The sequence below is a fragment of the Embiotoca jacksoni genome, unplaced genomic scaffold (genome assembly GCF_022577435.1).
Source record: "Embiotoca jacksoni isolate LCO1_2020_lvr unplaced genomic scaffold, fEmbJac1.0.p SCAF_15, whole genome shotgun sequence".
Taxonomy (NCBI): domain Eukaryota; kingdom Metazoa; phylum Chordata; class Actinopteri; family Embiotocidae; genus Embiotoca; species Embiotoca jacksoni.
The window spans coordinates 4,700,506-4,728,242 of NW_027185285.1; the positions used below are offsets into that span (position 1 = coordinate 4,700,506).

Genomic DNA, 27,737 nt, shown 5'->3' on the forward strand with positions numbered 1-27,737 from the left:
CCCAGACTTTAATTTGCCCTTCGTCCTTCACACCGACACTTCAAATGAAGGTCTGGGGCCGGTGCTCTATCAACAACAGGGAAACAAACTCTGTGTTATCGCTTACGGTTCAAGGACACTCACGCCCGCTGAGAAAAACTATCATCTGCATTCTGGCAAGCTCGAGCTCCTTGCATTAAAGTGGGCAATCCATGATAAATTTAGAGATTGTCTCTATTATGCACCAACCTTCACCGTATACACTTGATAATAATCCCCTGACTTACGTATTGAGCACGGCCAAGTTGAACGCAGTTGGACATCGGCGGGTGGGTGAGTGAGCCGACTTCCATTTCGCCGTCAAATATCGTCCAGGCAAGTCAAACGCAGACGCCGACACCCTGTCGCGTTACCCAGTGCAACTTCACGAGCGCCTGAGCGGGTACACTGAAATAAAGGCCCCAGATGTAGTCTCGGCCATCTGGCAAGGTGACAAAGCTCAGAGAGGCGACGACGTGCCACGGGTGGCTGCGTTGCAGCTACATTCTGGTGCCGATGAAACGGTTCCCGAGGGAAGTCCGGTTATCACTACAGAAAGTGTTCGAGCTGCTCAGGAGGACGATGCTCCCATCTGTGAGGTGATAAACCTAAAAAGAGGAGGATGGAATCCAAACGGTAAAGACAAGAGACAAACGGGACGAGAGACAACGCAGACTAGTTCATGAATGGAACAGACTCACACTCGACAAGTCGACTGCGTGATGATATGGGGCACGTCGGCGCAGACGAGGTCATTCACTTGGCTCGAGGAAGATTTTACTGGCCTTTTATGCAGCGTGAAATTGAAGACCATGTCATTCGCCAGCGTCGGTGTGTTAAACAGAAGCGGCCAAACGTCCCAGAGAGAGCGCCGACGGGCTCAATAACAAACCAGTGCCCCCTTTGAGCTAATCTCTGTTGACCATCTCCATCTTGCGCCGAGTAAAGGAGGCTACGAGTACATCTTAGTCCCAGCAGATCGCTTTGCAGAGGCCTACCCGACCAAGAATAAGTCAGGTCGAACGGCTGCTGAGAAAATCTTTCATGACTTTATTCCACGCTTTGGGTACCCCGAAAAGTTACATCACGACCAAGGGGGCAGGAATTCGGGAACAACCTTTTCCAAAGACTCTCCCAACAGTTGGCGGGAATCGCTCACTCTCGAACTGCCCCCGCTACCGCCCGCACGGGAACGAACGAACAGGACGCTTCTACAGATGCTGCGGACTCTGCAAGAGGAGAAAAAGGGCTGAACGGAAGAACCACCTTAACTCCACGTAAGTTCACAACTGCACAAGACATGAGGGAGCAGGATCTTCACCGTTCCTTCTCCTGGATGGAAGAGCACCACCCCCCCCCCCGATTTGCTCTTTGACCTGAAACCTGAACAAGAGCCACAGTCCAGACAAAAGAGCATGCAGGAGGCGTACAAGATCGCCTCAGATAATAGTACAAAAAAAATAAAAAAGTCCTCAGCTGCTCCCTGCTCACCAAATCAAAGAACCAATCACACAAACAAGACGGGAGCAGGAGTCTTGACTACTCTGACGGAGAGACCTAAGGGGGTACCTGGACCGGTAACATGTGACACTGCGGATCAATGACGAAACATGCGACGAGATGACGTCTTCATCAAGCCAGCGCCATTTTATTGACTCTATATCAAAATATGTTCCTGTACTACATTCGTACATTAGTATTCAAAACAATAGGAAAATACAGAAAAGCGTAAATAAAATATCAGTCATTAGAAAGATAAATAATATTCTTCCTGCTACTCAAATAAAATGTATGACCATCAAAAAAAAAAAATAGCGGAGATCACAACAACTTCGTACTCAGTTGGCAAAAAAAAAAAAAAAGCACAACATGGCGGTTGGTGGCGGCAACCCCGCTTTACTACATGTAACGGCTAACTGGCATCTTAACGCGGCCGTTACTCTCGGCTAAAACACTCGGTTTAACTGCACTCCCGACGTCACATATCTATCACAGTCATCTCGAAACACGGCGAAGTTGTCCCTGAAATATTCACCTTAGTGTGACAGTGAACTTAAAGAGTCGTAAGCATATTTTTACAGTACCTGTGGAGCGATGAGGTAACGTCTTCATCAAGCCAGCGCCATTTTCTTGATTCGGGTTACATTCAGCTTGAAGGGGAAAGTTCACGATGCGTTCAGGTACACTCGGTTAGCGTAGTTTCTTCAGTGGTATCTCCAAAAAAATAAGATACCAGTTTCATAATAAAAAAAAAATTAAAAAAAAAAAAACTTTGCTACAGCGTTTTCAACCGATTACAAAAACACTGCAGACCATTGATTTGTCAGAGAATCATCACAATAACTGCATTTTTTTTTTATTTATCTATTTATTTTTTTTATTCACTGGACAACTCAATTAATGGGGCATGTGCAGTAAAAAATTCATCAAAAACACCTGGTACCAAAAGTAGAGTTGAGTACAACAAAGCTGACACCAATAGTGGAAAAGTCGGGCCAGAAGCTACCATTATGGGGCACTTCTCACATTTCTGGGAATTTAAGGGTGGGTGGAGGCTGTGGGCAGTGGTATCATCGATATTATTAAGATAAGTCATACTAGAATTAAACCAATCGTACACATTTGTTTTTCTTTATTGCTGGTTCTGATGTTACTCCTATTGATATTTTTTTTTTTTTTTAGCTGTACCCTACTATTTCTCTACAAAAAAACTCAATTAGATTAAAGGGTGATTTCCTCATTTCCACCAGACTTACATACACAAAAAGATTGTAAAGCAAAGACAGTTCAGAAATCATTGAAGCAATATTCCGACTAAAATGTGGTGATAAAAAATATAATTAAACAACGACGTATTAAATAAAATGTGAACATTTCTGGAACTTTTAAATACTTGTAGAATTTGTTCAGAGTTTCATTGGTAGTTTAACATTTAGATGGATGGCCTCGTTATTTCTAAAGCCACTTGCATTCAGTAAATTTATCCTCATCATATTTATCAACGTATAAATATGCTGAGTTCTAAATATGCACTGTTTGTATGTAATCATACTGTAGAGTTTTTACAGGTCAATGAGCATCGTGTCGGGGTCATTACCTGTTTACACTAACAGCATTTTAAGTCTCTGCCCAGATATCAGTGTGTGTGTGTGTGTGTCTGTGTGTGAGAGAGACGCACACAGAGCACAGTGGAAAATACTTGTTTTGGCATCTTCAGCCATAGTGATGATCCTCACTTGCTGCTCCCACACAAACTACAGTTTCCTCTGTACTGCCTGACATGAAATCAGGAAGTTGTACTGTAGATAAGGGGTGTTGTCTGGACATTGCATGCCTCTGACATAACACTGTTATCAAAAAGAAGAGGAAATTCTCCCACATGGTTACTTTTAGCACCAAAGGTCCCAGTAAAAAAAAATATATATATTTTAAAAGGATAACAGCGAGAATATGATCCATAAATAACACTGATCCATAGACTACTTTATCTTGGGACAGACCCTGATGTAGTTATTTTCCTGTCATAGTTTTATTCCAAAAATAAACCTTAAAATAGAACTTTATCAGATGTAGAATAAGTAGTAAAGGGTTAGGGAGGATGTTCATTGCCCTCCCTGGTAGGCTCGTAATACAATCATTTCCTCCCTCAATTTGTAATCTGCTCTGTCCTAAATTTAGTCAGGCTGGATTTAGGACAAAGACAAGAGCTAAGCAAGGGAGGGGTGAAAAATGAGACCGCTTTGGCTGGCCAAGCACAAATACCTTGGGCGTGGTTCTCAATTCTTTCCTTATGCACCCAGAATGTCTTTGGATCTTTGAAAAAGCAGGAAAACACAACTCTAAGTGCAGATCAGTCCTTTTTGACGGTCTAAAACGAAGCTCAACAGCTTCAGGTTGAGAGGAACACGGAACCATGGCGACTCTCAGCAGCAACAGTGAGGAGACTTTGACAGAGAATCAACACAGTGTCGACATAACGGAGGAACTGGAGGATCCTACAAGTCAGACGTCTGACACGCTGCTGCCCCAAGATGTGTTGTGTGATTCATGTATGGACAGCCCCAGCAGAGCACTGAAATCCTGCCTGACCTGCCGGGTTTCCTACTGCGAGGGCCATCTCAGACCCCATCTGGAAAACACAAAATTTCAAAACCATCGTTTGGTGGATCCCCTCCATGACATCGACTGTCAGACTTGTGAGGTTCATCAGCTTCCTCTAAAACGCTTCTGCCTGATGGACAGCTGCTGTGTGTGTCTGGATTGTGAGAGTCAGGAGCACGAAGGGCACACGACAGCATCTTTGGAGGAGGCCCGCATGCAGTTTGAGGTCTCACAACACACAGTACAATTCATTTATTAAATATTGTAAAATGCATTTCAATTTGGCTTAAGTCCTGACAAGGAAGAGTTTTAATTTTCTTTGCACTGGAAAAAGAGGTAAAAGTCATTACAAATAAATCAGTAATGGTCTTGCATTGGTTTTTATTTGAAAAAATGATGCGTGTGTTGCGGTCTTGTTTTTGATGATTGTCATTTATGTTGTTTGTAGACTGAACTGCAGAAAAAACAGGAAGAGGTCAGTCAGAGTGCCTCAGCTGCTGAGAAAGCGATTGGAAAACTACAGAGCAACAATGACTTAATCAAGGTAATCTCATGTAGGCAAATAATACGCCATAACCCATCTTTGTTTAAATATGCTATTTTAATACTTTTTTTTTGGTCTTTTCTCTCTGTCCCTTCAGTCTTCTGTGCAGGAGGTTTGTGTTACCGTTGAACAGCAGTTCACCCAGCTGCACGCAGCTGTGGAGGAGGCCAGAAGAGGAGTGATGGAGGAGCTGGAGGAAGAGCAGAAACAGGCCCTCAGACAGGCAGAGGGCATTCAAACACATCTAGAGCAGAGGAGAGCAGAACTGATGAAAACATTGGCTCAAATGAACAAACTGTCCAGGAGCAAGTTTGATGTTGACTTCCTGCAGGTACACAATATGTAAAATAGATAATAGAGGTTAATGTAAAGTAAAGAATTTGCATGTTCCAGTGGGTGTGTTTATGGGATTAACTCAGGATGGTTGGTAATTATTTTGGATGCTGGTGTGTTGACAGTGTACACAGAGCAGTCATCCCTGGCAGAGAAAAGTTCTGGACCAGAGAGAATAAGTTGCATGTTTTATAACAGCATCATTTGACATCATGTTACCTGATAAATGTTTGTTTCGGCTTGTTGCAGGAGTATTCTGAGTGGAAGAAAGGTGTGGCAGATGTTTGTGTGCCCAGTGTGTGCATCAACCGCATGGAACATCTAACTTCTTATGTCCAAGTGGTGACTGATGCTACACAGGACCTGTGTGACCTGATTTTCTCCTCCTACAGGGAAAAACTAACAATGATTTGCAAAACTGGTGAGTGTACTTTATTGTACTCGATCTTTAGAGGAAACTGCCTCAGACATGTTTCTTGCTGTGCTCTTTTTAGTCATGTGATCAGCCTGTATCAGTGGGATGGCAGTTTGGCAGTCAGTTAATCAAGACCAAAATATCTTAACAACTAGATGGATAGCCATATAATAATACAGCCTCATAGAACTGCATGATTTCAGTCTCTGTATTTAATCATCTTTGGTCAGATCTTTGTTTATACCCCCTGTTATATTTAAATAATCAGTATACCTTCATGAATGAATAACCTCTCTGTCAAATGATGAAGCAGGTACTAAATCCCTGATGCCAGACTCTCAGCCTTCATCTCTGCCTGACCCTGAGACCCGAGAGGACTTTTTGAAATGTAAATACACTTTTCAGTACATTATGTTGTGTGTTTTCTGTTTGTCAAATGACATCTGTTCATTTGGCTTATGAATTAAACACAAATTGTTTGTCCCCTTTTTTAAAAAAAATTTTTTAGACTCAAGCAGTTTGACCTTTGACCCAGACAGCATCCATCATTTCCTACGTATAATGGAGGAAAACAGAAAGCTGACCAACACCAGCCCCTGGCAGCACAGCTACCCCGACCAACCTGTTCGCTTTGAATACTGGCGCCAGGCCTTGACTTCAGAGAGCCTCTACTTGGGGAGACACTACATCGAGGCCGAGCTGAGTGGGAAAGGCGCACATATAGGTGTCACCTACAAGAGTATTGATCGTAAGGGGGAGCAAAGCACCAGCTGCATCACTGGGAATGACTTTTCTTGGTGCGTAGGAAGGAACAGCCGAGGTTTCTCTGCCTGGCATGGTGGTGAGGAGACGGTTTTGGAAGTCACTAATATCACCAGGATCGGTCTTTATGTCGACTTTCACCAAGGCTCCGTGTCTTTCTATGATGTAACTGGCTCTATGAAGCTGCTCCACATGTACACGGCTGATTTCACAGAGCCCCTATATGTTACAGTGTGGCTATCAAAGAAAGACAATGTAGTCTCTCTGGTTGATGCAAAATGATGTCTTTGAAAACACATTAGCAGCTGCGTTCACTGTGAGCTAGTAAAAAAAAAAAAATGCAGTATTGTTACATAACAGAGCACATAAAGATATAGTATATAAGGAGGACTTTTCACATACATGTCATCGAAGGTTAAATTTGCTACCATCTAGTGGTAACTGTGCAACATGAATTTTTTTTTTTAAAAACAACCTGTGCAGTAGAAGGTGTTCGAAATTTACTGCAGCTAAGTTGCAACTTTAAAGCTCTTGAATGTGATATAAATGAGAGGAAAAAACACACAATTGCCGGCCAATAATTCCTTTATTTTTTTTCACAACTTTATTTGGTCATTAAAAGCTTTACTGTCTGTTAGCAGTTCAGGAGCTTATCTAAACTGCTCAAATGTTGTAAAGCTATAAGTGTATATATTATTCGTAGATTGTAAAATCACCTTGTCAATGCAAAAGTACTTTAAATTGTTAACGCATGTGGAAGTTGAGCTTCAGGCAGTAAAATCCGTTTCGTTCTCATCATAAACTGGATTTACAAAGTGCACACCTGTCTGAGTCATGGAGATTGAATTATTCACTTCAGGCCCATATAGAGTGGGAATGTCAGGCATCATGTTGGGCTTGTCAAATATGGGATTATCATACCCGTGGTCAAGAGGCCCACCGACTTCTCCAACATTAACGTTATTCCTCAGGCTGCTCAGAGAGGGCATTGATGGCATTTGAATAACTCCTCTTTGAATGAGGACTACTATGATAATAATGAGTGAAATCACAAGTAAAACCCCAAACACAACTCCAACCACCATCCCTGCATTGCCTCCAGACTGATCACTGCTGCTCCCAGAGGATGCTTGAAATTCAGCCTCCACAATTCCCAGGTTAGAGCCATGAGAGCGAACATCTTTCAGTATGTCCCAAGCCAGAGCTTCTGACTGTGTGCCATTCTCTCCGTCCAGAATAACTACCTGGATCTCAGGTGACGCACCAAAAGGGATGACCCTCATCAACTGCTGGGACTTCATGACTTTAGACATGCCCAGCTGAATGGATTTGTACTGTGGCAGGATGAGAAAAAGGTGACGGATTCGTTCCCTATAAGTCTGCAGATTGAAACGTGCAGCGTAATGGATAGTGACGATGGCTCCACACACCTCACAGCAGTGTTGCACAGGGACGAGAGGCTTCTTACAGCTCAGAGAGGTGCATGTTATTGTGCTACAGATCCGCTGATGGTTTACAGAATTCCCACAGTCACAGCCAGAAGGATCCCCGCAGCCTGGGTTTCCAACGGTGACAGCAGAGGATCCGTGAAACTGCAGTCGGCCCGATCGTGAGCTGAAATATTGGAAGAACTCAGATCTGCTGTCGAACACCTTCCCCAGCACAGACACAGATTTGACAGGGATGATGGACTGACTGGAGCTGGTGTCCACTCTGAAGGAGGAGAGTGCTTTGAAAACAACATCATCATACAGGCAGGGGACACTCTCCTCATGGACTGAGAACAGGAAGTTTCCATTCTGCAGGTCACTCGGAGTTGCAGCCACTTTCCACAGAGCTGGATTAAACCACTGAAGAGACTCTGAATCTTTGAACTGAGTTGTGACACCTGCTCCACAGCCCGGTTCTTGTCCGTTGACAACATAAAACCCAGCCCCTGAGTTCAGGATGAACTCTCCATCAGCTGGCAACCTCATCTCCCGCACAGCATGTGCGGTCTCCACGAACACAGACACTTTTCTTTGAGCTGGAAACTGAACCGTGTCACTGCCGCATGGAACAGCTCCTTTGTCCCAGTTGGTCTTATTCTCATAGTTGGTGTCAGCGATCCACTGTTTGTACAGGGCGTCCGCTGCCCCGACCAGAAAGAGGAGCAGCAGCACGTCAGGTGTTTTCAGCATCTTGAATGTTTGTGACAGGCAGAGAGTACATGATGTGACCTTTGTTTCCAATCTTGTGACTAACACGAGTGCAGTTCATGATCTCTAAGCCACATCAGCCAGTTAAAACAGGTGACCTGTTAAAGATTCACATTTACAGACCTGCATTAACACACAAGTTTTTGCCCTGAATCCAAAAAGCCCTTACTCCTATTAAGTATGGATTTATCCTTTTATGTTTCCCCCTTTCTAGCTGATCTTTCATCACAATATCTTATGAATACATTTCTATGAATATTAAATAGGTCTGACATTATTCAGACAGACCTCTCCTATCTCTTCTTTTAACTAACATATAACTAACCTAAGACGTATAATTGTGAAGTACTGAAAGCATTTAAACTAATACGGTAAATATTAATTGACTTTTGATATGGGCAAATGTCAAATAAAGTCCTCCAAACCCTTAGTTACTTTGACCTTAGCCTTTTTTCAACCTTTCTATGTTGAGATTTTCACAGTGTACCATAATCCTGCATGACAAACAGACACACAGTGGCTCACATGGAATATCGATAAAATATGTGGCTTAACAGAAATTGAGATGGAATGGGTGATCAGAACTACCCGCTAAAAACGTGTTGGAAGGCCACTGTGTGTGTGTGTGTGTGTGTGTGGAGGGGGAGAAGGGGGGTGAACAGAAATACCTAATCAGCTCAAACTACTTGCACCTGTTTCTCTCCATTTACTGCACCTGGTGCTGAGTTCCTACAGAGAACACGGTTCACAGTTACTTCCTTACTCCCACTAGTGTAATCTTCATGGATGCATTTGAACTTGAATGTAGTATACACAGTCCCTCATGTCCTAAGATTGATCTAGTCATGGAAACATCATGAAAACTGTAGCTCAACAGATGTCGCAGACCTGCAACAGACTTGTCTCCAGGTAAGTTTGCAGAGAAGCAGTTCAGCTCTTTTGTTAACTTTGCAGTGCTACTATGCCTGTTGACCAAAATGAGATTTTCTTTTGCTGGTGCTATGTGGTTGCTCGACTTGCCAGTGGAGGGTGCTGCAAAATGTAAGGTTTAGGGTTTCCTATTATTATGCCACAATTTAATTTCTACTGCAAGATGACGCGTACGTGCGCAGTACACACTGTGCAACAGTTAAACTGTGTGAGGTATTCAGATCAAGGGAAATGGATGTTAGTCTCGCATGCCTACCTATATGTAAACGCACCTCTGAAAATAAAACTTGACGCGGTTGTCCATCGACAGTGCTTGTACACATGCAGCAAATACACACAGGTGTGCTCACATTTCAGCCTCTGGCTTTTAATCCTGGTTAGTAGCTACGTACTTCCTGAGACCTATTAACATCCCGTGTAGGAGCCCTCATAGGTTCATAGTGTATTTCTCAATGTGTTGCGTTACTGCTGTTTTACTGAGGGTGAATCATCGGAATGACTGTTGTTGTTTCTTTTGTAGAAAAACACCAAATGATGTTGTCGAGGCCCATCCATCTAACATTGAAACAGCGGCACAGATGGAAAACATCCAGCCACTGCCCAGTCCTTCCAATCCTCCCAGTGTGGGGGGCGTGAGAGTGCACGCCCAGCATGTGGAGGCAGTGATGTCGAGGGCCCACCATGGTGGTGGATGGCTCCTGTCTGGCATAATCTGCATCAACATTCTGATCCTGGGCTGTGCTCTGGTCAGCGGCAGTGCGTTCAACAGCGTGGCCATCACTGCTGTGCACCGGCAGATCTTCCTCATCATCCTCCTCCTGCTCACTATGCTGTGGATGCTGTTCTACACGGCCTTAACCTCTCGAAAGAATCAAGCGATCTTGTTCAAAGATAGCTATGCCGGGCCTGTATGGCTCAAAGGTGAGAACTCTACACAAACTCTCACTGCTTTAAATGAGCGTGATTTCAAATCTTAAGCACTCGCTTGTTTGTATTGCAGCTGGACTTGTGCTGTTTGGATTGCTTAGTCTCCTCATGGACGTCTTTAAGATTGCCTACTATGTGAGCTACCTTCACTGTGATTCTGCTGTTAAAGTAGCCTTCCCTGTGGTGCAAGCTGTATTCCTGTTTGTCCAGGTTGGTGCTTATGCATTGCAGAATCATAGTCGTACTTGCACTTTGACTGCATTGGCAAAACTTAACAAAAGTTGTCCGTTAGAGCTTCTTCCTGTGGACTCATGCGAAGGATTGTGTGCAGCTACATACAAATGTTACACGGTAAACTGTTTTCTTTTCTCACGACTGTCAGTTCTTCACTCACTTCAGCATCTGTAATCAGACTCGTGTTTTCACTCTTCCAGGTGTGGGCTTACTCTTACGCTTTCAACTAACCTGGTGCTATGGATGGCAGCAGTGACTGAAGAATCAGTTCACCAAACTGAGATTCCTGATCTGCACATCAATGTCTCTCACAAGCTGCACAGAGGTATCAAGGCATAGGTTGACAATTTTAATCAGATTAGGACGTCTCCGTTTAAGAGTAAAAGTCACTCAAAGCTACTCCTCTCATTTCAGCCAGCTATGGTGACAAGAAGTGTAAATGCAGTCACTCGGCGTGTGACACCTTCAGAGAGGCTTTCTACTACCTGTACCCCTTCAACATAGAATACAGCCTCTTTGCCTCTGCTATGGCCTACATCATGTGGAAAAATGTGGGTCGAATTGTGGAGCATCACAGCCGTCACAAAGTTAAGTTCTGTCTGAAGGGCGTGTGTTTAGGACCTGTGATGGGAATATTCCTAGTGGTGGCCGGACTTGTAACATTTATAATGTACGAGGTGGACGTACTGAAAGAAGAAGAAGAGGAGGAGGAGGACAAGAGAAATCAGGCTCTGCTGATTCATTTTATCATGAACATAGTGATAGTCAGCCTTATGTTCCTCTCCACTATGATTGGCTGCATTGTTTACAGGCTGGACCACAGGGAGCATGTATCAGAGAAGAACCCCACCCGTAGCCTGGATGTGGGGCTGCTGGTGGGAGCCTCGATGGGGCAGCTCATTATCAGCTATTTCACTATTGTGGCAATGGTGGCGACAGGAGCCAGAGGCTACCTGAATGCCCTCAACTTGAGCTGGGCTGTGCTGCTGGTGCTCCAGCTTGGCTTGCAGAATTATTTTATCATCGAAGGCCTCCATCGGGAGCCATTTATTGTGATGCAGGAAGCGGCTCTGCACACAAATGCCCACGCCCTCCAAGAACATGCAGAGATGAGCATTGAAGTGGAGTGCAAGAAGTCCAGCTACTTCCTGACTTCAGGTGCTGATAAACAAAGTTGGAAGAGGAGAGTCCTGAAGGAAGTCTGTGCCTTTTTAATGCTTGCAAACATAATTGTAAGTTTTTTTGTTACTTGTTTTTCTTAAATCAACTATAATTTTAACAGAACAGTGATGTTTCCTGTGAAAATATGTCCTACTTATTCCTCCTTCCTTCTCTGTTGACAGCTGTGGATCATGCCAGCATTCGGGGCTCGTCCCCAGTTTGACCATCCTGTTGAGTTGTACTTCTACAAATACACAATGTGGACAGCAATTGTGAACATTGGACTTCCTTTTGGAATCTTCTATCGTATGCACTCCGTTGCCAGTCTCTTTGAGGTATACTTAATTTCTTAGATTGAATTATTTTTTAACATAAAGTTATTTTATGTATTATAAAATTTATGTTGAACGTATTAATATATATAATTTTTTCTAACACATTTCACTATACATTGTCATTGGTTGTTTTCTGGACATATTTATGTACATAAGAGGGTTGTGGGTTTGATGATGTTCTGCAGGCCATTTACACACATAGTTATTGATAGTCATAAAACTTCATTGGTTATTGAAATTCTTGGTCACTTGAGTAATGTGATAGTCAGAGGTTTGTGGTCACAAAGGGAAGCAGGGAGTTAGAAAACCGGACAAGTGCTGAAGAGGAGCATGGTGCCATCTCCTGGTTAATGTGTGAAGGTGCTATGTTCTCAGACAGCATGTTAAACATATATACTGTGAAGGAACAAAATAAAGAGATCTGATGGTCCACATTAATAAAAGAACTATTACTTTTTAGAGTTCGTGAGGAACCACTGTTACTCTTTATGAACCATTCACACACCTTGAATCTGAGGTTTTTCTGTTAAAGCACATTGTTCATTAATGTGACCAACACAAGAGTTCACAGATCAGATGCATATTAATATATATTTTCAGGACAATTTAAGGAAAATACAATTTTCAGCATTATGCATTTAAAGCAAGGCCAGCCAGATCAAAAATTAACCCTGGTCATATACATATAAATGTAGAATCTGTATTATTGTCTCCAAACATCATCACGTAAACTACAACCATAACAGACGACTCAAAAAGGTGCAAGATCTTTAAAGCATGGCAAGTACGACAAATAACATGAAACACTGATACTGTGCCATTCAAGATATGTTAAAAGCCTTTGTTGCAAAAAATCCCCATCTCCTTTACAACAAATATTTCCACCTTCACTTCTATGCCTTAAGTCATCTCAGTGCTGTGACAGACATTCTGTGGTCTTAAGGTCTGAAGACATGTACAAACACAGTCGTTTATAGACAATATGAATGATTAAAACATCTTCCAGCTTATTCCGAGACATCTCCACCTCACTTGTCCGAACGACTCTCCTACCCAAGTGAGTGGTGTAGGGGGCAAGCAGTATGATAACGAGGAACACGGTGAGGTTTACCAGGAAACCAGCAGATACTGAAGGGAAGAGGAACCCTGGAGCTGACTTTCAGTCACAAAGCCTTCTATCTACATCCTCTGGATCTCAAAAAGGCGGACATCAGTGTCATACCAGATAGGAGGGTCCACATTGCTAGAAAAACAAAAATAATACATCAGTTTTAGTTGACGTGAAAAGATTTCAGTCTCCATAAAGCTCAGCTATTATGCCTGACTCACCGCAAATAAACAACACCCCACATGTAGGTGCGAAACCACATGGCGGTGCCTGCATTAGCCTGGTACTTTCTGATGAGGATGGGGTGAGGAACTGGTAGCAGGCCCACTAATGTGCCATGCTGAAGAAACTTCAGGATCTCTGATTCATCTGTCAGACCCCTGCAGGGAAACACAGAGCCCACTTTAAAAATATTTTTGGTCATAATTTCAGAAAAGCTGTTATGTGACTTTTGCACGCTGACCAAAAAGGAAGAGACGTGTTTACATACTTGTCAATACAGATCTTCTCCACCTGGGGAACTAGCACCTGTAGGAGGCGCATGATAGTCTGCAGGGGTAATTTACACTTCCAAGAGAGGACCTGGGAAAAAAAAAAGTAAACATTAATTAAATGCTCATTCTGCTAAATATACAACACCAATCCAAAACTGAAGGAGAGGCTGAGGGCAAAAGAGTTTACTGACCCATTCTGGTGTGGGAGCCCAGAAGGACGTTGCAGACGCAGTTGACAAACGTCTTCTCTCCATTTCTGCTTCAGTGTAGAAAACATCCTGAAAATGTGAAGAAATTGATTTGAATATATGCATATCCATTTAAGCAAACGTATACAAACAGTGAAGACATTTATCACTTACCTCATTGTCTCTGCCTGAGTTTGACTCGGTGTCGCTGGTCCCAGCAGCTGCACTTTGGTCTGAGTGGACTGTGTTTTGAGAGTCTGCCGTCGGGACTGACACCATGGTGCCATCCTCTGAAACCTGGGACTTCTCAGTCAGTTTTTCAATGCCTCCAGGAAGCCAAGAATAACAGGACACTAATGAATACTTAAAGTCTGGTGAATTTCTATTTCTCTTATTGTCAACAAATCCGATCAAAAAACTAAATTATAGACAAATGCAGTAAGACAGACAATCATAGCTCTCTTCAGGTGCGTAATGTACTATACATATATGCAATATGTATGTCTAATGTGTGGAAATACCTACCATGCAGTGAATAGATAGTACTATATTTAGAAAATGTAAAGTACAATCATTACCTGGCATAGCGACCAGACTGGTCTTCAGTGTACCAGGCTCTGCCGGCACTGCAGGGTGTGATCCCTCCATGGATACGGTCTCTTGGGAGCTTGTGCGGGAAATGACATCTGGCGACTTCTTCTTCCTCTGCAAAGCCTTCTGGATGGAGGCGGGATCAGAGGGCTGGTTGGCCAGCTGGTGGAACACGTTACGTTTGCGGATGATGGCGTACACCAGGTTGCAGTTTCCTGGCGGTGAGAGAAAGAGGGACAAATCCATATGAACAAATGTGTCAGGAAAAGCTTAAACCGCACCAAAATCGATTCAAATCCATATCCATGCCCTGAAATTCTACAGCTTTCTCCTACCATCAAACTGGTACTGGATTATATTGTTGAAAGCCTCGAGAAGAAAGAAAACCAGGTGATGGTTCTGAGCTGCAGAGAACAGGAACCAGCTGGTGGAAAAGGCCTCCAGCAGGTGGAGCAGTTTATTGGCTGCTACCATGGACAGGCTCTTTAAATAGGGGGAAACTGAGCAACAAGCAGAACAAATATTAAGCCAGTATAAAACAGTTATTTTTTTATTTGATGAAAACATAAAATGTGACAACTATTACTTATGACATGCAAAAATCATTTAAATATTTATGTTGCAATTACAATCTGCGTATTGCCCAACAGATGGCGCCAAAGCAATTTACCATTTACAACAATGGTGAGTAGGCAGTCAAAGAGAGGCTGGAGACGCTGGTGGCCTGTAGTGATTATCTTGTGAAACACCTAGACAAAAAAAGTGTGACAGCTGTGAGACTTAACCCTATTTTAATTAGACAGCAATCAAGGATATTGGCATTCCTGTCTCACCACTATAAGCAGATCAGCATGAGTCCCTGTGAACACCGGGATGTCCATAGGCACATGGATGGAATAGGGTTTATTCAAGCGCACGCCAAAGTTTCTCTCTCCACTCAGCAGCAGCAAAATGAACACACCAATGTGCATGAGACCAACGCGTGCTGCAGTCCAGGATAAATCACACCAGAAGTTAATAAATGTATATGTTTTAGTTGGGTGCAATGAAAAAGCAGAGGAGACTCACACTGGTCAGCCCTGGCATCGTTCAGGTAGTAGAGTATAGGAACCAGGATGTCCAGCACGTCACTGCTCTTCAGGACGAAAAACAGGAACTTCTGTGATGGGAGCACAAAGTGGATTATGTTTTATAACGAAAGCACAGACTGCTTTAATGCCTCAACTGACTGAACAAACTCTTCATTTTAGTTCTTTCAAACCTTATTGAAGTCGCAAAGCTTCCAGAAAAGTACCAGCAGCTCCTGGTGGAACTGGATCTTTTTGGTGGAGTTAGGCAGATACGTCTGGGTCAAAGGGTTGGTCAGCAGACGAGCGAGGCCCTTCAGGACAAAGTCAAAGTCCTGCGAATGGGAGAGCATGATGTTGGCTTTAGATGAATGATCTTTAAAGGAATCTTTTTTTTTTTTAGGAAACAACATTAAGCATACTGCACCTCTTCTCTGTGAATCCTTGACAAATAATTCACAAACAGGTTTTCAGGTCCTGCAGACTGCACAAAGATAAACGGATTGTTTTGAATGGCATTGAAAACATGTCATATATAGTCATCAAATTAATGTCTTTGTCGTGGCCTTGTTGTACCTCTTGTTCCTCCATGTTGGATGGAGAGGCAATGGGGTGGTGAACTCCTGCATCGTGTTCCAACGTCACAATGAGGATCTGTACAGCCTGCTCCACAAGCTGCTCCCTGTAGTCAGCGAAGAGCAGGTGGTTGTACGGGATGCCGTAACCCACTGGATCGTAAGCGCACACCACATTCAGCAGAGACGTGAACAGAGGCAGAGCATGTCTATGAACAAAGACACGAGGGCTATGTTAGTCAATCATGTGTTACACAAAAAGTCGTTAGAGTGTATTACATAAAAAGAGGCTTGGAAAAGATGATACACTAAAATGTATAATGTGATGTCCTGTTTTAGTTGAGGCAAATGTGTTGTCTGGTCATGAGAAATGAGGATTATAGTTACATAAATATAAAATAATGTGGAAGAAAAGAGTCTTAAGTGACCACTTTTTTTTAACTTTATAAACAGTAGTCAAAGGTGTACAGGCAAACTTTTATTTTGGAAATTTCATCGACATGTCAGCAACATGCCATCACCATGATAACTTGCTAGGAAGATCATGAGATGTGGTTGAAAGTCCAATTTCTTTTTTTTTTTTTCAATCAAACAATGACTTGCATTTTTTTCCTCCTCATGTAAATGTAAAGCCACCTATTCAAGCTTTTATTTCGTTTGGCATTTAAAATGTCTGGTAAACAATCACATGCCAGTTGGATGGATGCATTTAATCACATATACGTGTGTATGTTTGTCCATAGACGCAAGGATGTGCCGACGTTTGACCATTACCTATTTTCTGTGGAGCAGAAGAATGTCACCCAGGGGTTGAGGACGTTGTTGTCCGGTGATGGAGGGAGGTACATGGCCTCAGAGAAGCAGGTTAGTAACAATCGCAACAACTCTGTCCTGAAGATTAAAAAAAAAAAAAAAATTACATTGAGGTGGGCACAAACAATTCAAAGTCACACACAGAAACCAGAAAGTAATTTTGCTAGGCATGGCGGCAGAAAGCTGGCCGACTCCCTCACCTATTCAGGTCGTGGATGTAGTTGAGAGGGGGCGATTGTGCAAATCCCACCCCAGACTCCCAGATGTATTCACAGCTGTCTATAGACTGCATGCTCTCGACTGAGTCCTGAATAGAGTCGCAAAAATTTCAAACATCAAATGATGTGTATTATTAATTCAAACATTTGCCAGATTAGTTGATCTGTGACATTGCACAAGTTGGTCTTTGTCTAACTAATTATTATGACTAAGGGAATAAAATAGTTGTCATAATGATTTATAAGTATTTCTAGCCTTTCATTTGTGAAGTACTTTTAGCATTGAGCAACTGCAAATTAAGTGTATATTATGGAAAGATTGCTGTCATGACAAACAATGTTGGCTCTCGATAAGAAATCAAATATAAACCCTGATATCTGGTATCAAATAGAAATGCTTTATCATCTCAGTAGACATCGTATTACATCTCGCAATTTTCTGGTTATATTTCCTGTTTTATTTTGGTACTTACCTCTCTTACACATAGTTTGCTCTAAGCAACAAACAGCTAACACTGTCATATTATTGAAGAGAATAGTCTCACAGTTCAGGGTGGAAATGGTAAAATGAGCCAAGCTGTGAATAAAGAATATTCACAGTGAGCTCAAAGTTGCAGTCTGACATGCAACATTCCTTCTGCACACATGGGTATGAGGAAATCTTCCTGGTGTGACTGACAGTGTATGAATCTCCTTTATCGTTGTCTATGCGGTCTCATCAGAGAAACTTGACAGGTCAGTTGAGCAACTTTAGAACAGGAAGAAGGAAACAGTGGCTGAAAAAATACATCTAGTAAGTAAAATGTGACATGTTTGTGCCCCACTATTGTTGTGACGTGTCAGCGCTAATTATTTTTGCTGGGAGGTGGTGAGATGTCAAATGAATGACATTGCAAAGCGCAGTGTCAGGACACAGGGTACTCACAGGGCCTCTCTTGTGGCTATGTACAGTGAAGTCAGGGCAAAAGAGCAGGTCAGCAATAGCCAGGAGCAGCGACTCAGCCAGTGGTCGCGCTCCGTCATCATCATCCAGTTCATCTGTCTGGAAAAGACGGACACATGTGAGGCGACATCAAGATGTTCAAAATTCTCTCCGATCCATCAAAAGGAATAAGGTCAACTTTTAGCGTTGAGCTAATGCTCCTTAACAAATACATTAGTAGTAGGTAAGATAACCTTGCTGCATGATATTTATTGCTCTACATTGAAAGAGGGAACTACACTTCCTGGAATGAGGACATTGAGATGATCAACTGAGTGAAGGATTCACGCTCAGGAAATGTCCAGGCTTATGACCTCAATACTTTCATTGAACATTATTGTGTCACTAGAATCAGTACACTTCTGAGAAGAGTGATAAAAAAAAAAAAACCTGTCTTGAAGCTTATGTTCATGCATATTTTGAATTAGTGACTTCGCTTTCTTTGTCCGTGTCGACTTACCCCAGCCCGCCCAGCACCAGGCACCGTTGACCAGAAGAATCCTCTCCAGTCCTGGTCCTCAAAGATGTAAGGAAGGATGCGGGTCAGGATGCGAGTGCAGTTCAGGATTACCTGCTTCTCCCTCTCAGTGGGACAACCAGACTCTGCCCCCTGAACCAGCTTCTCCACGGCCTGAGGAATCAGCAAACATGGTTGGAGTGTGTTTGGTATGGAACATATGAACATCTACTGAACTCGGCACACTGTCCGATCATTTTACCTCAGACACCAAAGCTACATATCGTGTTATAACTCAATTTAAAAAAAAAAAAATCATATTTCCTTCAACAACATTGGCAGTAGTTCTCAGTTGGTTAAAGACATGCACAGTGCTATACCTTAACAAACATCAAGTTTCATGAATACTTTTCCTGAAGAAACATATAGGATCACTGTTTTTTCAACATGTAATTCTTTATATATCCAAATGTGTTGACGAGGCTAATGAAGAGAAATGTTTACAATGAGAATATCCATCCTATCATACCTATATAGCATCATAATTGACTATGAATCAACTGGATAATAATGATTTTGCTTCCGGACAGGTACAACATATGAACAAAAGCAGCCACCAGCAGCACTGCAGTTTATTTTGTGTGAGCCAGTGGACATGAAACCGTGTGCAGTGCCTACAGTCTTAATTATAAACTTTAGCATTTTCTAATTGTTTATTTAAATCTGAATATGCTTCATTTCATTTATTACACTACTGTATATACAGTTTGTTTCATGTGACAAAGAACATGTTTTGCCTATGAGATGAGAGTTGTTGTTATTTTGGACCTTTAACTAAGATTTACTTGATGATTCATTATCTACATTTCATCAGCCTGCAGCAGCTCACGTCTAAAGTAGGAAACAAACCCTTTGAATCAGTTCAGCTTCAAGGGCTCTCTTCTCCTCCTCTTTATTTAATTATGCTGTAAGCCCCGGTATGTCTGTTTTGTTTCTGATAGGCAGCTTCAAACGGAAGCTGGGAGCGAGAGACGGAAAGCAAAGGGAGAGGAAGGGGAGCTGACACATTCATTCCCACATCAGAGAGCGTGTGCAAGGCTCTCAGATGTGCAAAAACCTACAGTGTTTCATGACACTATTCCATAATGTCAATATAATGTAAGCATGTCCACATTTGATCTCATCTCATAAACAAGTTTGTAATAGATAGATGCATTGACAGTGTGTACCTTGTAACACAGGGTTGCTAAATTTGAGGGGGACTCCTCTCGGACAGCTCTTATCTCTGCGGCTGGTACCAGTGCAAAAACATCCTGGACAGTAGTGGTGGTGTCTGCCCAGAACTGATCCCAGAAGCCATCGTCTGTGGCTTCCACTGGCTGCAGAACATAATGTTTATATTAAGATTCCCATATGTGCCAAATAAAGTATTTTATGCTAAAGCCAAAATTTAAATGCAAAGTCCTGATAAATTTTGCATTGCAATTTAATTCGGTCTTTTTTTAATTTTTACTTTAGCACATACATGTTTGCTGAGTTTCGTATTACATAGAGCATCCAAAGCCTGTATAGCTTACGTAATGGCAATGTAAACACAACTGCTGCTCTAGCAACAACAGAGGAAGCATTATCTGGCACACTGACCCAAGCGGTCCACCTGCCGCATCTGCAAACGTGTATTTGCAGACCTACGTCATCAGCTTTGATTTTTAGCTATACGCAGTCGTTGATTGTCGTCAAAACTAAACGCATACAGCTAAAATAAATAAATAAATAAATACAAAAATCTATAGTCGTTCGTATTGTACAACCGATGATCATTGAATCCAATCTATGAGAAAACACGACATATTTGTTACGGCGCATGCAGGCTTTCTCCGTCTATACTTTAAACATTTACATTCTGCAAAATGAATTAAAAAGGTTGGATGCAACGAGAGACCGTTTTTTCTTTTTTTTTTTTCTTTCGCACATTATGCGTTATCTCATCTCTTCGGTGATGCTCCCCGGTGCGTTCATTGCTGGCTCTGGCTTTCTGTGTTAATTGCTTCATTCCGTCGTATGGAATCGCATTTACCTGTGTTTTGGTCGTAAGTTGGATCACTGCCTTCCTGAAATTCAGTTTTGAGTCGGTGCTGCCCATTGCGATTATTTCCCTTTATACATACAGGACCGCTGCTGCTGAGTATCCCTGTTAATCTCACCTCAATCCTTCGCTTGAGTCATTGGCGGAGGCGGAGGGTTGTTTTTTTTTCTCCCACTATTGGCTGGCTGGACAGGCAGGGTGTAACCTTCCGGGTTGTGAAACTGTCAATATTGGATGTTTTGTTTACAGCATTTAAACATATACACAAAACAATTTAATTTCTACTGCACGTATTCTGGAATAATTGGTAAAAAAAAAAAATTAAAAAAAAAAATCAGTACATAGTCATAGTGATTTTATTGAGAGGTAAATTGCATGCTATTGTGTATCTGTGTGAATCTGTTTCATTTTCAGCCTTGATTGCACTCACCCAGTCTGCTGCATGTGTATTCTATTGTAAACAGCGACATCCTTTGGGGGAAATTAATATTATGTCATAATGTTACGGGGGTTGCTGTGTCAGATTAAGACTAAATATTGCCTATTTGTTTATAATTATGTTAGTCAACGTTGGGTGTTTAACTCTGCAGTCTAATATTTAACTTCATTTTGGTAACTCGTGCAACACTGCAGAATATGCGCCACTGGTACGTTATGTTGCCTTTAGGTGCAAATCGTAAATTCTGCGTCCCCACCCCCTCCCACCCCCAAATTACCTGTATAAAACATGTTTAACCCACAAAATAATAATAAATAAAATAGTATATTACTTAGGATAGCATTATTTCAAGAATATCATTATTTTCACGATACCTTCACTTCAAAAACTATCGTGATGCGATAACAAAGAAAACGCAAACTGGTATCTCCAACACGAAATCTAAATATTATTTTTTTTTCCCGTTAGAACGTAAACGCACCATTACCGGTCTACGCGCAGCCGCAGTGGCATGTAAACACAACGCCGTCGCGGTTGGTTGTGGCTGTACCCGGCTGCTGTCTCGTTAGCTAGATTGAGCTAAAACACACATAATTGTACATGGGCGGTGGTGGTGCAGACATTGCCGGTCTCGTAAGACGTAAACGACGGGATTTTTTTTTTTTAAATTTTGCATTTTGTGCCCGTAGCCAGCTAATGAAGAGCATCGGAAAAGACGGGTACGCGTCAGCTCGCGGGGAAGTTAGCGTTAGCTCGTAACCACCGATAACCTGTTAACCAGCTAACCCGTCAACACCGACGTCGATGGTTGTTTTTTTTTGTGCTGTTTATCAGCCGAAGTAACGCTACACGAGAGTGTCCGTGCGGCGCGGTCCTACAGCTGATTGTTTAGTTAAACGTTGCCAAAAATGGATAACGGTACCTCATCGTTATTCAGCACAATTAGCTAGCCGGGCACGGTTAGCTTGACTGAGGGTGTAACAAGGCCATCGACTAACAGGGGAAGAAACAAAAGTTACAGGTCGATAACCAGCCGGGTCCTTCTGTCCTCTTTGATCTGAACCAAATACAAAGGAAGCTCGTCTAGATTGATTGTAGTGCCATCATATGTTGACTGAAAGCAGGTGAGCGAGGCCTACACTACTTTTTGCAGCAGTGTGTGATCGATTATTGCTTGGATGAACGTGTCTGTGGCCTTCACTAACAGCTTGCAGTAGATACTAAAGTATGCAGATCATGCTCACGAATGAATCCGGGTTTGTATTATAACTGCATGCAGTTTGGCGATTTAATAATTGCTCGTCCCTGTCCTCTTCGCTTTATTCTTGATCATTTAGGCAACGAGCTACTTCGGAAAGTGTCAGCCGGTGTTGCAGTCGGTGTGCAGCAGTGGCTTTACACATTAAAGGCAAATAAGAATGGATAAAGCACGCGTTTGCTTCCGCGCCAACCCACTTCTAGTATTAGATGTACTCTGATCTCAGGATGTTGCTTCCACTTTTTTTTTTTTTTTTTTTTTAACAGATTGGTGAGAGACCGCTGTGACTTTCTGCCCAGTAATGGCATATGTTTGTATTTTACTCTTAACAGGAAACGTCAGCGCAGTGGTGGTGGTGGTGATGAGGAGACTGGCCACCTGGTGCCGCAAGCCAAACGGCAGAGCAGAGGTCACCCTCTGTCTCCCGAGCCAGGCCGGGATGCCTGGGACTCTGAGGTACGACGTGTCGAGAGAAGGGTGAATTGAACCTGGAGATCACTTCGCTTGAGCTGAAACCAAAAAGGGAAAAGACAAATTGAAAATGATTTATTGTTGTGTGTTTTTCTACCAATCGAATCTGGGGATTGACGGCAATATCTGCAGCACCTTTCTGTGTTGTTCTGTTAACATGAGTGGTCACAGTGAGCTCACAAAGAGAAAGACAGTTGGGAGTGTCATTAGTCAAGATTGCAACTAGATTGCGGTCATAAATGGAGGCAAACGGAGAGGTGGGATAAAAAAAGAAAAAAAAAGAAAAGGTGTCTTCAACCTAATCTTACCACGTCTGTTTTAACCACTTTTCACTGTCTGACTGGGAAAAGCTGTAAAGAATTAGACAAAATGCCAACATTATCCAAGTAACTAATCTTGCCCTTATATTAAGGATGCGTTGGAGATTGCTTCCATGCAAGGATCCACTATCAATAGATGGACTTAAAAGCAGTTAAAATTTTGAATCCAGACTAAAAGTTGGAAAAGTCTTGTGGTCGGTTTGCTTGGTTTTCACTCCACAAACAAATTGCACCGGAGTTTGATTCAAAACAGCACGAGACCCCTCTACTCTGTTTGGTGCAATTTGACAGCTTTGACACCGTTATAAACAAACAGACCAAGATAAGCAAACACCTCAGTTTATTTGAACTATACCCAACAGGTTAGGCTTAAAAGCCCCCCCCCCCCCTCCACATTCATCTTTTTTTAAAGGCATTTCTAATGGGGCCTTTGTGATTTCAAGTTTTGGCAAATGTATTTTCCTCTAACGTGTCAACTTTAAGGATTTAAATCTCCATAGAAGAAACTTTACATTGAAAGCCACTTTAATTTATGATGATGTTGTTCGTATTATTGCAGAATTGTGACGTTCTCATCTAGCTCGTGCACTGCCCCTAATGTGACATCTGCGTTTCAGTCATCCAACAGTGAGAGCAACAGCAGCATCAGCAGTCCTGAACATGCGGCTGGGAGCTGTAGCAGTCAATGTGCTGTGGGCCCTTGCAGCCCCCTTAGCTCCGGCAACTCTTCAGAGCTGGCTGGCCCCACAAAGCTGGTGTCCTACCTGCAGATCAACCGCATCCTGAAGGAGGCCCACTTCCAGAGCCTGCACAGCCGAGGACAGGTCAGAGACACATGACGACAACCTTAAGTCTCTCTGTCAGCCACCGGAGAACTGATGCCCTGAAGCATGTCGGAGCATCACATGCTGACTCACTTCACTCAGCTCTTCCCCCACCCATCTCCAGTTACTGTGGTATCTCACAGCTCTACAGATCTGTGGGTGGAGACCAGCATCTGGTCAGGTATCTGTGGGGGGACAGTTCATCATTCAAATAAATCAAAGTGATAATCATTTTAGCAATAATATCCGTGTGATCTTCTTAAAACATTTTTTGATCCACTTATTTTCTGACCAGTCTGGTTTACGTGCTGCTCTGCGAACCTTATTGTGACTGATTGATGGTGATGATGATGATGATGATGATGATGATGATGAATCCTTGTGTTTTGTCTTAAATGTTGTTTGAAAATAGTGATGCTGCCGAAGTGGCACCAAACGCAATTTTAGGCCGGTCAGTGTGACTTGTTTTAGTCTTCTAAGTAGGGTACTTGGGTTGTATAATGCTGAATCAGATGTCTGTGTAAGTACATGGACCAGTCTCAGGGAGGATTTGCACTTGTCTTGGACTGCTCATTTGCTTTCATATTCAGACAGGGACTCCTTTACATGCAGCTGTAGAACCCATGGGTCTTAACTAGGCCAAGAAGGTTATATTTTCCGCCCTTTTTTTTTAACTAAATAAGGGCCGAAAACATAATGCAGTGTTTAAAAATGATAGCCAATAGATTTCAGTAAAATATAGTTTAGTCAGGCCATAGAACGAGTGATTTGGTTTTAGAGTGGGTCGTGCATTTTTAAAGGATTTCATAACACTCCGATACAGAGAATTTTGAACATGTTTGCTACTTTTCCATCAGTGGCTGCTTTTCCTTGGGTAAAGAAATCTGGCACACGTACCCTGCACATCCAGTTCCAGGTGCAGATTAAAATTTTATAAACACACTTGATTATTAAAATATTGTTCAGTCTTTTTGCTGTCTAGTGCTCCTGTTTTTTCCCTTTGTTTTAGTTTTCTCCTGATCATAAAATAAACTTTCATGCACTCTCTTCTGGAATATCTTGTCACCTCAGGGTCACCAAATTTTGTGATACGTGACATAACCCGCTGTTTTTTCTCATGATCATAAGAAAATGACACTGATTGTGACATGGAGAGAAAAAAAAAATATCAAACAAGCAGCAATGTTAAGTGACACTGGTTATATTTCTTATAAGAATTTAAAAGTGCTATCATTGTATCATCAACTGATGCAACTACGACCAAAAGAAGAGCCGGTGTAATATGACTTGAAGACATCAGTTATCAAAATAATGATCTTAAACATGAAGGAATATCGGGGGATTATCGCCTTGTTTGTGTGGATTATAAATGATTAGTCCATCTTGTATGTCTTTTCTGATAGTCATGAGAATACAGATTGGTTAATGTCAAAATTGATCATGAGAAAACTAAACTTACTATGCTGAGATTGTCAGAGTGCTTTGATGTTCATGGGATAAGATCAGAAAAACTAAACATCATTTTTGTTTTTTGTGATCATGGAAAACTGGAGTGATCACAATATTGCCACCTTTGTTTTCTCATGAGGACAAAGAGAAAACAAAATGGGAATACCCAATTATTCTACAACCTCCCATATTTCTTATTCTCTCAGTGTCAGTGTTTTTTTTTGTTTTGTTTTGTTTTTAATATATGTTGGGTTGTTGGATGTGGCATTGGAGCGTGTAGCAACATGTAGTTCTTTCTGTCCAGAGGAGGTTACAGCACAGCCTTTAGGAACAAATAGACATTCCCCAGGCTTGAATTGCAATATTAACTGGATTGACTAAATGCTGTTTTAACTGCAGACAAACCTTTCTGCCTGTGCACTACCAATCGAAGGTTGCTGTATGAATATCCCTGTGCACTGAACACCCAGGAAGGAAAAGGCTATGCGTCGCCTTTTCCTAAAGCGGGATTGGTTTCTTTGGTGAACCATTGTCCGAGGAGTAAGCTCAGCTGTTTATTTTTTTTTTAACTAGTGTCAGAAATTAAAGCATTTTGAAAATGTGGTTTATTTTTTTCCAATTATATATTTTTTGTATTTAGTAATGTACATGATGTTAACCTGACATTGATTTTTTTTTTTTTCTTGTGAATATCCCCTCATTTCAAAATAAAATGTATTGTTTTTGGACAAAGGCAGTTATACTTTTTTTTTTATAACCAAAATTTTGATTCTGGCATTGTAACGTAGAGTGCTGTGCAAAAGTTTGCAAAGATGTTTCAAAAATGGTGCCATGAATGTTTAAAAAAAAAAAAAAGAAGAAGAAAGAAATGTATTTAACTTCTCGGAAAGGAGGACTATTGTGCTCATCTATAAAATGTATATATATATATATATATATACTAAATTCTGAGACACCAACAATGTAGTTTTGCATGATTGACATTTAAAAAAAAAAAAAATCCCTAAATGATCTTGTAATGGCCCTTTATTGAGCTCCAGAGTTCATCCTCTGTCTGAAACAAGCAGTTTTAGCTCCTGTTTCTTTAAGCCCCTCCCTAAAAGCCCACTTTCCTCTGATTGGCCAACTTCCAGGAAGCACTCCGAGCAGGAGCACCTGTCCCATCCTCTTGCCGGTGTGAATGTACTGCAAGGAAACTGCAAACCAACTAACAAAATTTTCATTCTTTTCTGGAAATGGCAACTTCTCGTATCAAGCTGTGCCGGTTCGAGGCTGAACCTGATCTGGAACATGAGAGTGGACATCGCGAACATCTGCAGCAACAAAGATTACATCTGGACGCCTCTGTTCGGTAAATATCACGCCCATTACTAACTTTTTGTGTGACAATGGTGGAGTTAGTCCTTCAGTCATAAGCCTCTCTGCCTGTGGCGCTCTTTACTGATGTACATGTAGGAAACACACCAACATAGCTAGTATTAAGTTATTCTGCTGCGGGTAAACGACTGTATATCCCTGCACAGTTGGTCTGCGCTGGCGTGTTGTGGCCGGAACGTATGACCGTGTAAGGAAATCCGTGACGTCACGAGCCGCCACGGTGTCGAGACCAGTCCGAAGCCTGAACTTTTCTCGACTAATTCCACTTGCGTATGTTTACCTTATGATCTGAAACTGTGGCCACATTAAGTATGAACGTCCAACTTTAAACGACATGGAAAGTCCATAAACGACAGAAAATGCAGAAAAGCCAAATAGGTCCTCTTTAATCGTCCCCAGTACTCTTACGCAGTTGGACACCGGTACCTGGAAAGGTAGGTTGTCTATTCAAATTGTCAGCTTTGCGTGCTGCGTAATATTTATGCATGTAGAATTCCCCTCTGTCGTTCTTTTTTTTTTTTTTTTTTTCCCTCCAAATAGCCAGTTATGAATGACTCCCCGTGATTTGAGAGCATCTTTAATGAGACATGACCTGTGTCTAAGGGAGGAGCAGTGAAAGGTTTCCTTAATTAGCACACTACGTGTCCTTGTCACAGACACAGTAACAGATTACATACATTAATGCACCACGTGTAACCACGGTTACCTCGCTGGCTACGGTGGGTCCTCATTACTTCCCTCCTTTGAATTCCTCCCCTACACCTCTACTAACTTGGAGATGACAAATGATCCAATGATAATTCAGGATTAGGAATCTTCCTACATTGTGACAACAAAATCTCTTTTCTCGGGTGCATGCCTTCTCATTACCTTAAATACTGCAATATATAGAGAGTGACAATTAAGTGAGCCACGCTGTATGCGAGCCTTTCATCTGAGCATCATCTGAGGCGTGTCTGTTCTGAATATGCTTTTGTATCTTAAAGCAAAAAAAAAAAAAAAAAAAATCACACGGAAGTCTACGTAATTAAGGTGGCGAGGATGCAATTACCAGGAGCTGGA

General features: G+C 42.0%; 5 protein-coding genes across 7 annotated transcripts; 3 read left to right on the forward strand and 2 right to left on the reverse strand.

Annotated features, from left to right (window-relative positions):
* Nucleotides 1-3,702: 3,702 nt before the first annotated feature.
* On the forward strand, nucleotides 3,703-8,801 carry LOC138197961 (tripartite motif-containing protein 16-like). Of its 2 annotated transcripts, none has more exons than XM_069149029.1 (6): nucleotides 3,703-4,345; nucleotides 4,568-4,663; nucleotides 4,761-4,994; nucleotides 5,246-5,417; nucleotides 5,722-5,799; nucleotides 5,920-8,801. In XM_069149029.1, the coding sequence occupies exons 1-6, from the start codon at nucleotides 3,932-3,934 to the stop codon at nucleotides 6,453-6,455; spliced, it is 1,530 nt and encodes a 509-aa protein (XP_069005130.1). In that variant the 5' UTR covers nucleotides 3,703-3,931; the 3' UTR covers nucleotides 6,456-8,801. The 2 variants fall into 2 exon arrangements, with proteins under 2 accessions (XP_069005130.1, XP_069005131.1); XM_069149030.1 differs by having other exon boundaries at nucleotides 5,725-5,799.
* Nucleotides 6,941-8,353, reverse strand: amn (amnion associated transmembrane protein). The gene has a single exon (XM_069149034.1). It carries the CDS (start codon nucleotides 8,351-8,353, stop codon nucleotides 6,941-6,943), a length of 1,413 nt encoding a protein of 470 aa, XP_069005135.1.
* Nucleotides 8,802-9,879: 1,078 nt separating the features above from the next.
* LOC138197714 (proton channel OTOP2-like) lies at nucleotides 9,880-11,976 on the forward strand. Its single transcript, XM_069148575.1, has 6 exons — nucleotides 9,880-10,222; nucleotides 10,302-10,438; nucleotides 10,521-10,579; nucleotides 10,663-10,751; nucleotides 10,853-11,694; nucleotides 11,806-11,976. Exons 1-6 carry the CDS (start codon nucleotides 9,880-9,882, stop codon nucleotides 11,974-11,976), a joined length of 1,641 nt encoding a protein of 546 aa, XP_069004676.1.
* A 554-nt stretch (nucleotides 11,977-12,530) lies between these two features.
* On the reverse strand, nucleotides 12,531-20,676 carry hid1a (HID1 domain containing a). Its single transcript, XM_069149028.1, has 19 exons — nucleotides 20,529-20,676; nucleotides 19,681-19,830; nucleotides 18,455-18,625; nucleotides 17,938-18,054; nucleotides 16,995-17,101; nucleotides 16,756-16,872; nucleotides 15,983-16,190; nucleotides 15,834-15,890; nucleotides 15,601-15,741; nucleotides 15,408-15,498; nucleotides 15,173-15,324; nucleotides 15,010-15,088; nucleotides 14,675-14,839; nucleotides 14,327-14,554; nucleotides 13,923-14,074; nucleotides 13,752-13,838; nucleotides 13,557-13,648; nucleotides 13,288-13,446; nucleotides 12,531-13,201 (listed from the first exon to the last, which is right to left on the reverse strand). Exons 1-19 carry the CDS (start codon nucleotides 20,592-20,594, stop codon nucleotides 13,138-13,140), a joined length of 2,403 nt encoding a protein of 800 aa, XP_069005129.1. The 5' UTR covers nucleotides 20,595-20,676; the 3' UTR covers nucleotides 12,531-13,137.
* An 824-nt stretch (nucleotides 20,677-21,500) lies between these two features.
* Nucleotides 21,501-26,030, forward strand: LOC138197965 (protein VCF1). Of its 2 annotated transcripts, none has more exons than XM_069149036.1 (3): nucleotides 21,501-22,100; nucleotides 22,567-22,690; nucleotides 23,643-26,030. In XM_069149036.1, the coding sequence occupies exons 1-3, from the start codon at nucleotides 22,084-22,086 to the stop codon at nucleotides 23,862-23,864; spliced, it is 363 nt and encodes a 120-aa protein (XP_069005137.1). In that variant the 5' UTR covers nucleotides 21,501-22,083; the 3' UTR covers nucleotides 23,865-26,030. The 2 variants fall into 2 exon arrangements, with proteins under 2 accessions (XP_069005137.1, XP_069005136.1); XM_069149035.1 differs by having other exon boundaries at nucleotides 21,501-21,695.
* The last annotated feature ends 1,707 nt before the right edge of the window (nucleotides 26,031-27,737 follow it).

Bases quoted from the DNA above. Each gene is read 5' to 3' on its own strand.
- LOC138197961 (XM_069149029.1), top strand. From the start codon at position 3,932: ATGGCGACTCTCAGCAGCAACAGTGAGGAGACTTTGACAGAGAATCAA. The intron at 4,995-5,245 runs GTACACAATATG...GGCTTGTTGCAG, and splicing joins TTGATGTTGACTTCCTGCAG to GAGTATTCTGAGTGGAAGAA. The intron at 5,800-5,919 runs GTAAATACACTT...AAAATTTTTTAG, and splicing joins CCGAGAGGACTTTTTGAAAT to ACTCAAGCAGTTTGACCTTT.
- amn (XM_069149034.1), bottom strand. From the start codon at position 8,353: ATGCTGAAAACACCTGACGTGCTGCTGCTCCTCTTTCTGGTCGGGGCA.
- LOC138197714 (XM_069148575.1), top strand. From the start codon at position 9,880: ATGGAAAACATCCAGCCACTGCCCAGTCCTTCCAATCCTCCCAGTGTG. The intron at 10,223-10,301 runs GTGAGAACTCTA...TTTGTATTGCAG, and splicing joins CGGGCCTGTATGGCTCAAAG to CTGGACTTGTGCTGTTTGGA. The intron at 10,439-10,520 runs GTTGGTGCTTAT...GTTGTCCGTTAG, and splicing joins CTGTATTCCTGTTTGTCCAG to AGCTTCTTCCTGTGGACTCA.
- hid1a (XM_069149028.1), bottom strand. From the start codon at position 20,594: ATGGGCAGCACCGACTCAAAACTGAATTTCAGGAAGGCAGTGATCCAA. The intron at 15,891-15,982 runs GTACAACAAGGC...ATCTTTGTGCAG, and splicing joins CCAACATGGAGGAACAAGAG to TCTGCAGGACCTGAAAACCT. The intron at 14,555-14,674 runs GTAGGAGAAAGC...TCTCACCGCCAG, and splicing joins AATCCAGTACCAGTTTGATG to GAAACTGCAACCTGGTGTAC.
- LOC138197965 (XM_069149035.1), top strand. From the start codon at position 21,577: ATGGGCGGTGGTGGTGCAGACATTGCCGGTCTCGTAAGACGTAAACGA. The intron at 21,696-22,566 runs GTACGCGTCAGC...TACTCTTAACAG, and splicing joins AAGAGCATCGGAAAAGACGG to GAAACGTCAGCGCAGTGGTG. The intron at 22,691-23,642 runs GTACGACGTGTC...TCTGCGTTTCAG, and splicing joins GGGATGCCTGGGACTCTGAG to TCATCCAACAGTGAGAGCAA.